This window comes from Kogia breviceps, chromosome 16 (genome assembly GCF_026419965.1).
Source record: "Kogia breviceps isolate mKogBre1 chromosome 16, mKogBre1 haplotype 1, whole genome shotgun sequence".
Lineage (NCBI taxonomy): Eukaryota > Metazoa > Chordata > Mammalia > Artiodactyla > Physeteridae > Kogia > Kogia breviceps.
The window spans coordinates 7146386-7158443 of record NC_081325.1 but is presented as its reverse complement, the minus strand read 5'-3'; the positions used below and the strand labels follow the sequence as shown (position 1 = coordinate 7158443).

At 50.4% G+C, this 12058-nt stretch overlaps 1 protein-coding gene across 2 annotated transcripts in view; it reads left to right on the top strand.

The window, feature by feature from the left end:
• The first annotated feature begins 6665 nt into the window (after positions 1 to 6665).
• The window catches only part of FLT1 (fms related receptor tyrosine kinase 1), a 175702-nt gene continuing 170309 nt past the window's right edge, over positions 6666 to 12058 (top strand). The window contains exon 1 of one of the 2 annotated variants that reach the window (XM_059041793.2): positions 6666 to 6929. In XM_059041793.2, the coding sequence (XP_058897776.1) occupies positions 6866 to 6929 (64 nt within the window). In that variant the 5' untranslated portion in view covers positions 6666 to 6865. The remainder of the gene's footprint in view (positions 6930 to 12058) is intronic. The other variant, XM_067016795.1, reaches the window with a different exon arrangement.

Below are 12058 nucleotides of genomic sequence, written 5' to 3'. Positions count from 1 at the left end.
TTGCAAGTTACAGGGCCACGTTCCTGCATTCTGGCTGACTGCTGGTTCAGATGCGCCTGTGGTCCAGGGCAGAGAGTGGCTGGGCTTCTCCCTGACTTCTGCTGCTGCTGATACGCATGAAAAGTACATCTGGGAGGAGTCTGGAAGAGATCAGGAAGGAAAGGGATGGTCGTTGAAGGAAGCGGCCAGCAGACCTGCCCAGAGGCTGTGTCTGGGTATGGCGGAACTTTGGAAGAAGGGAGGGCTGAAGGTGGAGAGCTCTGCCTGCTGCTTAGCCATGCTTACTCGGGCGTGGGAATCCAACTCATGGCATTTAATCAACTTCCTAGTCACAGCCCAGCCGTTACATAAAACTCCGACGGTATGAGTGTATCAATTTGGGTCCAGCGTTAGGGTACAACAATCCGATGATGACTTTCGACTTCCTTAAAATGTCTGGACCTGAGCCAGACGATCCCTTTAAACCCTGTCTCGGCTCAAGGAGGAAAATAAAGTAGGCTGCGTTCAATTGCCCACTCACCTGGACCTGGCTGCAACCAACAAGTCCTTCCCCTCCTCTCCCACCAGCCTCCGCATCCTGGCAATGCTCAGCGATCTGAGAGCCCTCCCTGGACCCTGGGGGCTCTCCTGAGCTCCTGTCTCCCTCACGTCGACCCCAGCGTTAATTTCTCTCTCCATCCCCTCTCCGAACTACTAACCAGAGCCACCTGCCACCTTCCCATCATTTGTTCCAGTTCTATCCTACCGCCGCTTAATACTTTGTTTCTTCCTAGATTTATTTAATAGTTTATCCCTTTCATTTGTCTCACTTCCCTTTAACCCCCTATACGCTCGTCTAACCATCCTTTCCTAGGGCTGGCGGGATGACAGCCATTTAAATGTACCTACGAAGTAGTCAAGGTCCCTCAGCCTTACCTGCCGAGACTTGCCTCGCTGCTCCCGGACACCCTCCCCCCTCCACGGGCCGCCCCTGCCCCTCACACGTCCCCCCACCCCCAGAGCGGGCTGGTTTTGTTCCCTCCACTCCTCGTCACAGTGCTCTCCCCTCTGTGCCCACACAAATCTGTTACCACCTTCGAAACCATTTCCCAGTTCCGTGAGGAACAGTTCCTTTTAGTACGCACACCTGTATCTTGTTCTTGCCGTAGAACTGTTTTAATTGCAGTAGAATTGTTTCCTAATGTTTCATGAAGTCTGGCCTTCTCCAATAAACGGTGAGGCTTTCTCGGGCTATCTTCTATTCTACCGTCTTCAACAAGACTGGCCCGGGGTTGCGTATGGGTACAAAGAAGTGTTTACTGGATGAGAGAGTACATTTTCTGGATTATGCTGCACGACACAAAAGCTTTCCTTCCGATTGCTTAGCTAGGTCGCTGTTGGACGAAACTGGTGCACGTCTCAAGGGAGGCGAGAATATTGACGTGTGTGTGTGTGTGTGTGTCTGTGTGTGTGTGTGTGTGTGTGTATAAAAGGGGCTTGGAGGGAGGAGAGGAATGGCTACCGAGTGTCTGGATGTGCCTAACTGACTAAAAAACATGCCATTGTCAAATTAAATGCATTTGGGGATTATACATAATGGTGAAATTGAAATGTCCGGCAGTAGGATAACATTTTACAGCTATTAAATATAATAATTCTGAAGGCTCTATAGAAACACAGAAAATTAAAAGCACCCTCTAAGAAAATGACTAACATGAAATACACCAAAGAGATCTCGGTGGGTTTATAGAGATGATGGGGTTACGATGAATCCTCCAGCCCTGCCCCCATCTTTGCATCTGTCTAAGATGTTTTATAACTAAAAGAGTGCATTAAAAGTAATGTCATATATTTTTTTTTTTTTTTTTTTTTTCGGTATGCGGGCCTCTCACCGTTGTGGCCTCTCCCGTTGCGGAGCACAGGCTCCGGACGCGCAGGCGCAGCGGCCACGGCTTACGGGCCCAGCCGCTCCGCGGCACGTGGGATCTTCCCGGACCGGGGCACGAACCCGTGTCTCCTGCATCGGCAGGCGGATTCTCAACCACTGCGCCACCAGGGAAGCCCCATATTTTTTAATAAGAGTAGAAGTCAATAGCTGACAGTTATAGGCTGAGATGAAATTAACCTTTGGCAAAAGTTGTTAATTCTACTGATTAGATGACCACTGTACAGACGTCCTTAGCCAGCTACTTTCTCTTTAGGTATTAGTCCCTTCTCTGTTTTGCTTTGTCTCCTGCCCCAGTCTTCTCTCATTATCTCCATCTGGGCTTTAAAAAAAAAAAAAAAAACTTTCTTAAAATACCTTGAATACAACTCACCTGTCTTATTACCTCTTGCGAGGACCATCAATTATTCCTGAATAATGACATGGTAAATGGTCACAAGCTAATATGCAGCCTCCCATGGTGATGATGTGTGACACATCATGCATCAGAGATAATGACACAAAGAATGCTTTGGTTTACTTAATGTCTGCTGATTCCTCTCTCCCTTCCTCCTTCCCTCCCTCCCTTCCTTCTTTCTTTCCTTCCCTCCTTCCTTTATGCATTTATTCAGCTCTGCCCTGGTCAGTGATTTTGATGATGATACAGAAGGCATATGTATCATATTTTTGGATGATCTGAAGCAGGACATATAGAAAATGCACTGAATTTTCTATATGCCAGAAAGGGTTCAACAGGCCAGAAAGATGGACTAAATCAAACAAGAAGTTTAATAAGAGTGGGTAGAAGGGTCTGCAATTTGGGTCATCAAAAGCTGTGGTTGTCCAGTATAGCCAGACCACAGCTCCTGTGAAAAAGCCTCAGGGCTTTTAACCAGCAGTGAGTTCCACAAGCATCCAGGGTACAAAGTGGCCCACAGAAAGGGCTCCTTTGATCTTAGCCTGCAGTAACAGAAGTATATTATCCATGTCACAGTTCCTGCGGAAGAGGTGCAGGGCTAACCAGGAGACCAGAGCTAGGAGACTCTGCCTCAGAAAGAAGCTGAAAGCCCGAATCAATCAAAACGAGATAAATGGCTGCAGCAGCAACCTATGTGAGGAGCAGGTAGTCAGGGATAGAGTGAAGCACGTGGCTAGAGCCAAAACAAGAGGAGCGAGCATGTCCATTGGGGGGGGGGGGCGGGCAAGGAACTCCATCAGAACCTATCAGCGTTGGAGAAATGGAACCGTGGGTGTGCCTGCCTGGTGAACTCAGCAGAGCTGGCCCCGGGAGGATTGTGGGCATGTGCTACTCAGATCCAGGAGCCTGAACTGTCAAGCGGAGATGTGCTGGGAGCTGTTTTTTTCCATATAATAACACAGAAGGGTTTTATAAAGTCATTTGGTTCTTGTAACCAACCATACATATTTATGCCATGCAGTGTGTAGCCGTGGAGTATAGTTTTTCTCTGCTCTGAAGCCACCTAACCCATGTGGGGACGAAGTCCTGATTGAGACCTGGTGACTGCAAGCTGATCGGCTCTACCCTTGGTCCACCGTAGGAAGATGAGGCCCTGGGTTCCCTCCAGTCTCTCACAGGGATGCTCCCACACTATTGTTCAGTCTTGAATATTAAAGCTGTTGGTTTTTACCAACAGTGTGCCTCTGAATAGGGCTAGAAAGAATCCTCAAGAGAATGTTTGTAGCTGATAAGGAGAGAGAATGTCTGGTTTTGCAGGAGATGAAACGTTCTTTTGTGTGTGAGCAGGAAGCATGCAGATAAGTCTATTTCAATAGCTTTTTATACCCACCAGGCATGTTGAAATTGATCTTTTCCATCACTGTTATCTATAAAACCCCTTTCGCCAGTGATTTAGTCGGAAGGGTGCTGTGGCCCATTCTTGTTCAGAGGTATTATCTCTTTTTTGGGGGGTGGGGGGGTGAGAACCATACCTTTACTTCCCATTAGTTTAGCTTAGATATTCATTTATCTAAATGCTAATATTTATCTGAGCTAAAATGAAATTAAGAACAAAACCTTGTGAGAACTTGTAGCATCTTGAGTTCTTTGTTAGGAGGCTAATGCACCTAACAAAGTAAGAAGTAAGGAAATTGCTGACTATAATTAAAACCTGCAACTTTTCGAAAGAATAGTTGGGAATTTGTGGAAGACCACTCTTAATGCAGAATGATTTTGGTGGGAATTAAGTTAGATTCGACCAGGACTCTTTTAACCTTAAATAGTTGAGCAATATGCTAGTATTGTTTTTTTTTCTTTAATTTTCTTTATTTATTTTTTTAAAATAAATTTATTTATCTTTGCTTGCAGTTGGGTCTTCCTTGCTGTGCATGGGTTGCAGCGAGCGGGGGGCTACTCTTCGTTGCGGTGCACGGGCTTCTCGCTGCGGAGCACCGGCTCTAGGTGCTCGGGCTTCAGTAGTTGTGGCACACGGGCTCAGTAGTTGTGGCTCACCAGCTCTAGAGCGCAGGCTCAGTAGTTGTGGCGCACGGGCTTGCTTGCTCTGCGGCACGTGGGATCTTCCTGGACCGGTGCTCGAACCCGTGTCCCCAGCATGGGCAGGCGGAGTCTTAGCCACTGCGCCAGCACGGAAGTCCCTATACTAGTATTGTTGATGCATGTCTGAGGTCATGAAGACTGTTTCAGCTATCCATCAGATACCCGTTGTGGCTTCACAAGTAAACTCAATGCAGACTCATGTCTGACAGCCGGTATGTGAAGTGTTGTCTCTCAGATAGCATTTGAAGAGTTGTAGTAAACTTTCGTAGACCGTACTATGGACTGTTTCCCCCCCAGGGTCACACAAGTGTCTCTCCTAAGAAGCGCTCCCGAGTCCTCGGACTCCCACCTCTTCTCTGTGCCCATCGTGAACCCGGGCTCCCTCCAGCACTGGGATCCTCACACTGTAATGTCGTGGCCTCTCTACCAGTTAGCCTCCTCTCCAGATTCTAAGCCCTTTGGAAGACATCTTCCCATCACAGTGTTTGTGGCCCTAACGCAACGCCTGGCTCTGTGAGGGGCTGCGGAAGGGGGATGCTGACAGCCGCGTCTTGGGAGAGAGCATGGGAGGAACAGGCAGCTCTGAAATGAGGCAGGGAGGACACCTCGGCCCTGCGGGTGTGTCCCAGACTGTGCCCGAGGCTGGGGGACCAGTTGTGAGTAAGATCCGCTGTCAGGCTCTAACCCTGAGATGCGTAATTAACTGTTCACGGAATGATGCTTCGGTTTGGAAGGACTCAAGCTTGGGAGTAGGAGCCCTAGAGAAGGCGGAGAGGCCAGCAGGCGCGCAAAGGCTCCGCGTGGTCTCACTGTCCTCGGAGCCGCGTGGGGCCGCCTCTCCCGAGCCCCCCCAGCGCCAGGTGGGCGGACGCGCTGTTCCTGCGTGGGGCTCCCAGCGACGGGGACCTGTCCTGGCCCTGCCGCTCAGAGGTGTGGCAACTCCGGGTTGCCTAACCTTGCCCGGCGGGAGGCAGTCCAGTCCTCAGGAAGAGTCGCTGGCCCAGTGTTTAGGAGCCCTCACGTTCCTTTTCATCGTGGCCATCTGGTAGTTTTGCAGCAGAACTATTTTTCAAACCAGCGGTATTTACAGGGACGAGACTGGGCCGCCCCGTGGAGCCTAGGACGATATCAGCCTTTGAGGTAATGGAAACACAATTGGGGACCGAGGTGGAATTACAGTGTCATCGCAAATGATCTAGCACCTCATGTTAATTTCCCCGGGTTTTGTTCGCAGGGGAGTCACTCATCCTGCGTAGCAAGCAGCCATCAGAAAGATTCTTTTCGAGCATTTAGGAAATAAAGTTCAAGTGCTCGGCCTTTAAACGTCGCAGGAGCAGCTTCATGTTCCAGCCTTCTAAAAGGTATCAAGATGTGTTTGCCTGTTTTGCTTCTAGGAAGCCGAGGGTTTAGGAAATGACTTGGGCGGGTGCATCTGTGAGGTCGAGAAAGACCCAGACGCGCTCTCCGGGGACCCCAGCGGCTTCGCCGTCCTCCCGAAGGTGCCAGCCAAGCGTCCGGCCCCCGCGGGCGCTCCCGGCGCGGTGCCCTGTGCCCAGGGTGTCCGGCGCCTGCCTAGACGTCTGGGGACAGTTGCGAGAGTCTCGGGGCGGCGGGACAGCGCGGGAAGAGCAGGGAAGCGGGGAGGGAGCCGGCGTGCGCCTCGGCCCTCGGTGCCAAGGACACCGTCGCGGAGGCGCGGCCAGCTTCCCGGGGTCGGACTTCCCGCCCCGCGGCGCGGGCGGCGGAGGTGCAGCCGCGTCCCCTTCCCAGCTTCGGGCGGCCCCCAGGGCTGAGTAAGCCGGGCGGAGGGAGACCGCAGGGATTTCCTGAGAGCTCGGGGGGAGGGGGAGGAGGAGGAGGAGGAGGGAGGAGGGACCGGGACAGGAGCCGGGAGAAGGGACCGTGAACCTGCCGGCGGCGCTCCGGGGCCGCGCCGCCCGCGCCTCCCCACGCGCGCTCCCTCCCCGCCCCCGCGCCCGGCGGCCCCCGCCCCCGCCCGAGCCGTAGGGAATCAGGTCCCGGAGGAAGAGGGTAGGTGGGGAGGCGGATGAGGGGTGGGGGACCCCTTGACGTCACTGGAAGGAGGTGCCGGGGTAGGAAGTGGGCTGGGGAAAGGTTATAAATCGCCCCCGCCCTCGTCTCCGCTTAATCGAGGTCCGCTGGCGGCTCGGAGCGCGCGGGATCTGCCCTCCTCGCGGCTCCTCCCCGGCGGCGGCGGCGGCGGCGGCGGCGGCAGCAGCTCGGAGCGGGCTCCGGGGCTGGAACGCAACGGCCGGAGGACGCCGGGCTGCGAGGATTACCGGGGGAAGTGCTCGTCTGTCGGCTGGAGCCGCGGAGAGGGGCGCTCGGCGCGGAGGGCCGGCGCGAGGGGAGACAGGCTCGGGCGGCCGCGGCGGGCGCCCGCGAGGAGCGCGGGCACCGGACGAGCAGGCCGCGTCGCGCTCACCATGGTCAGCTGCTGGGACACCGGGGTCCTGCTCTGCGCGCTGCTCGGCGGTCTGCTGCTCACAGGTGAGGCGCGGCCGGGGCCGGAGGCCGGCGCGGGGCCGACGGGGGCCGGGGCGCAGCCCGGGGAGCGAGCTCGGAGGGGGCCGGGGACACGAGTTGCAGCCGGCACGCCTGGGGCCGTGACGCCCTTTCTCCTCCGCCGGCGGTCGGGCTGGGCGCCTCGGGGAGCAGCGGGCTGGGGTCCGCGCTGGGGCTGCCCCTTGCGGCTGGAGTCGCCGGCGCTCGCCGCCTGGCCACCCCCCGCAAGCCGGGGCCCCCCACCCAGGCTCTGGGCTCGGGAGGTGCCGCGCGCCCGGACCCGCCTGACGCCCAGAGCCTGCTCTCAGGTGGCCTGGCCGGGTCCGCGAGGCCCCCGGATCAGCGGCTCCTAGGACGCCCGCGTGGCTGCCCGGGGGCTGGGCCGAGGCCCGGCCTTGGCGATGTCGGGCACGGGCCGCGACGTCGCGCCTCCCGAGGGAAGGAGGTGAGCCCCTTTGGAGGGGAGCGCGTGCCTGGCGGGAGCACACGGATCCCTGAAGATGGCAGGAGCTGGTATCCTTCGACCCCCTCTGGGCCCCTGAGCGCGCGTGTCCGGGGAGCGTGCCCCCAGCGCCCTCTCCTCCCTCCCCCGCCGCCTCCCCGCTCGCCGGCCGCTGGGCCCGAGCGCGGGGCGCGCATCCATCCGAGTGGAGCCTCTGCCACGGGTCCGGCCCAGGTCGCCGACCCGAGTGACCTTGACCGACGAGGGCAGTCGAGGACCCCAAATCCCGTTAAGTTTCAGAAGTGCAAGCCTAGCCTTTCAGTTCCGAGAGAAGGGAGGGCAAATGATTTGGACCGAAAGGTGCGGTTTGAGGAATCGGTGAGGCCCGCGCCTTTGCGGGGCGTTAGGGACACTGGCGGCAGGACCTTCCGGGACCAGTAAGTTGTGCCTGGTTGTGTGGCGGCGGCCTCCGCCGAGGCGCCCAAACCCGAGGGCATTTAGGGACTCGGACTTGCCTTCTCTGCCCAGCGGGGCTCAGTGGCCAGGCCCCCTGGGTTAAGTCCCCCTGGGCGCAGAGAGCCAGATTTTGGAGCGCCTGCCTCTTAAGCGTCGTGGAGGAAAGGTAAAATATGAAATAAAATACAGTAACATAGGTTACTGCAAAGATCCCTGGGTAGGAAAATCCGTAGGGTTGAGCATATCTGTTTTTAAATGCTTGTTACACTCAAAAGGCAGTAACAAATATTCCTTCTCGGTGGGAAGACTAATTAAACCACCTGTTTCTTAATAACAAATAATAGTTCCACTTGGATGAAGCTGTTAAACCGAGAGGCAAGGCGAATTCGTACTAAATTGGCAAGAACTCGCTCTAAGTTGGAAATGTTGCTGAAATAACTATGTGAAGTGAAGGTACTGCTTTTCTGTTTCAAAACTACATTTTGGGGTTTGAAAAGTCATGTGTTTTGAAATACAGTTGCTTGGAGCATTTAAGTAACTTGCTGAAGTCCATCGTTTATTATGTAAGAAAAAAGGAAAAAAAAAGTAAATCTACGTAAATTACTGTGAATCCAGAACACGGAGGGGAAAGTATATGCTTTATTGGATTTTCTGCTTCACACTTAGACATCTTTATTTTGTTTCAAAGACAAGCAAAGTATAGTTCTGTTCGTGGTTAAAAGCAGCTTAGATCCGTGGAAGCTTTTCAGAAACGCGAGTGAGATCCTCTTATGATTCCTCTTAGATTTTACTTAAATGAGGCAGAAATCTTGGAACTCTTGTGATTTTTAAAAAAATGTTTTACATATCTGTTATAGGGAGAAAGCAAGGCAAACATTGGCAAGGTGGTAACCTCTTCACCTGCCGGTTTAGGGAATGTTCTGTCAGCTGTTTGGGGTCTGTAATCGCCAATCTAAACCACAGGCTTCTCTGGCGGGTTAACAGCTGCGTCACAGTAAAACAATCAGGTACCTGCTTTCGAAGCTGCATCAGCGCTTTCAAACTGAACGAGGGGCTGCGTGTCTGGGGAGTGGTGTCTAGATAGGGGCCAAGTTTCTGCCCTGTGGATTTATGAGGAGTTCAGCTTGCACCCATCACGGGCCGGCTCTGCTCACTGTTGGGTGCTGTATAATTTTATGAGTTATTAATATTACGTGTGCGTTCACTGAGGTGCAAAATAATCAGAGGTTCAGTAATACAAAAAGATAATGCCTTTCCCCGCAAAGAGTATATTTACCTTCTAAATATCCTGGGAAATAAAAACACTCCAATATTCACGTGCTTCCAAGTCCTCTATATTGCAATCTCTTCCTCTAAAAACGATACTAGCCTTCCTTTCTCCAGCTCAAAGTCTCGTCTTATTTTAAGGCAGCACACCCTTGGTGAAAGCCGCAGACCCTTTTTGTCTTCCCCCTTTTTTCTAGAGTTTTTGAGCAGCTGACATGTACAATTTGCTGTAGCTAATCGGAAATGCTTCACTTGCAAATTTTGTGAGTGGAGTTAATTAATAATATAAAGTTAAATCAAAAGTGTACATGACAATGAACCCCATTTCCAAACTGAATGTACCAAATCTCTCAAAATCAAGCTAATTTCGCATAACAGTTTGTCTTTTCTCCAAGGTTTATAAAGCCACACTTTGGGTTGTGCTTTTCCGGAATTGAACGTTTGAGATGTTAATTCCGTAGCACGTTTGGTGGTCCATGCAGTTTTCCAAATGATGGATCACACACACTGCAGATAAATTGTAGGTGGTCACCTCCTCTCCTTCCTCAATATTTTGACCTTCTTTATTTATTTATTAAGTTTTTTCTGTCCCTGTTGAAAATTCTATAATAGACTATCCAGTTTCTTTTCTAGGGAGCACTAAGTGGGTTTTGTGTTTTCACGTGTAAAAATCAGACCTTAGAATAGATGGTTGTCTCTAGGGGCCTTTCCCAGCTCTAAAATTCAGTGAATGATTCCAAGAAACAGACTGAAAACAGTGTCTGTTTTTCTCCCTCCCTTAACCGCGTTTGCCTATAGAATGGGTGATCCAGCCCTGCGATGCTAGCTAGAGCTGGGGCTGAAAGCCTGAGCTGGCTTTCCCCTGCTGTCAGTAATCACGGTGGATTTTCTTTTTCACTAGTGCAACACACCTAATTCCAACCGATTCGCTTGCTCTTTATCGGGTTGCAAGAACTAAGCTGTTAGAGGGTGCCCAAGCCAGGATGAATCATGATCTTGGGCTTTTTTTTTTTTTTTTTTTAACAGAATGTGTAACTCTATGAAATAGACTCGATTTCATAACTCCAGTTCCATGATCTCTTCTAAGGAGACCGGTCATTTAAAACCCATACGTATTTCTTGTTTTTTTTCAATTAACGCTTACTAGTTGCAAAGAATACTTATTTGCTCCCCATGCAACTTAAGTCTAAAAGAGTTTCCGATTTCAGCAAGAATACTAAACCTCTTATTTAAACTGGAACTTATTGTATATGACTTTTTAGAATAGACCAAATAATCACTTGTTTTTTACCAAAACTATTTAGATATTTTAAATCTCCTTTGAATGTACATAATATAGAAGTTGAAAATGATATCTCGCCTCCCAAAATGGTTTTATGTCCACCAAAAAAAAAAGGTAGTGTCCTTGAGGAAGGTTACCCAGTAGATCACCAAGTTATGACCAGTGTTTACTCTGGCTTGAGAATTCTGCAAAGCCAGAAGAAATAACAGAGTAAATAGCTTCTGTAGTGCTTAGTAGATCACCAAGTTATGACCAGTGTTTACTCTGCCTTGAGAATTCTGCAAAGCCAGAAGAAATAACAGAGTAAACAGCTTCTGTAGTGCTTTAAATTGAGATGTGCATGCGAGGTGAGTGTGAGAGTGGAGAGTGGGGAAGCTCTCTTGGCACCCAGGTGTTAAACGCAGAGCTTTCTGGCGTTAGGGTCTTGGTTCAGTTGCACGGTCAGGAGATTGTTGGATAGCAAGTGAATGTCATCATTTTTCAGAGCATTTGTCACTGTGGCTAGAGGAGGAAGGACATTTGAAATAACACCAGGCTTAATTTTTAAGTAAAAATATGTCATTCAGAACGGTTAAAAGCATTGGTTGCATGTGGTTGAAAACGATCTACAAGAACAGTCCATTCTGTTGCATTGGGCTCAGTACACTGGAGAGGCTTGTAAGGAATGACAAGAGCTCCTGCCAGATGCTTTCCAGGATCATTGTTGATTCCTCACACACTTGGGTGCCTTGGAAATTGCATGCTGCTCATTACAGTACTGGATTTTATACCAGATTGAGGAAGGGGAAGGAAGCGGGAGGAATGGGGGGTGATGGAGGGAGGGCTTGAAAGGAGAGCCTCTGGTTTAGTATCTGGGACTGCAGGGGGGTTTCATTAAGGAAACGGTTCCATTGAGTCTGCCGAAGATAGTGGACTAGATTTCCTGCATTGCTGCTGGGGCGGATGTCGGGGGGTGTCAAGAATTCCTGGGGATTTCCCATCAGTCTTGGTAAAGCTGGATGCCTAAGAGCCATGTCTGATTATTGCTCCTTTCCTTGATTTTGTGCTCCTTGAGAGAATTGATCTCATTGCACAGACACATACACTGTGGGCACTGGATGGAACCTCAGGGATCTAATCTACTCCTTTCAGAGACCAGCAGTTATGTCATTTTTTTTTGTTTCAAGCTCAACAGCTGGCTGCTGGCAGACCCAGGGACAGAACCTGATGTTCATCCTACAGATAACATTTCTTCTTCGTTTTTGCATTTCCTCTACCCCAAACAGAGTAGAGATGTTAAAATATTTGTTGAATAACATTATTGCAGAGCTAAAATTTCGTTTTAAATGCTGGCATTTAATCTTATTTCTCATTGTATTGAATACATTTAAGAGTCTTCTTTCCCACCGTCAGTACACGAATAATTTTTGTTTACACACATAAAACTAGGACCATATGAACATATTGTAGTGGTAGATATGTGTTTATATGCTCTTCTGTGAAAACATCGATGTCAACTGCCTTTTTAAACATAATGCGTCATTCATATTTTAATGTATCATTCATTTTTTACAACAGTATTTTCAATCACTGCATAGCATTTCATGGTATGGCTATGCCATAATTTATCAAATCCAACTGGCATCTTTTTTTTTTTAATATGAAAAATCTTTAAAACCCATAAGGGGT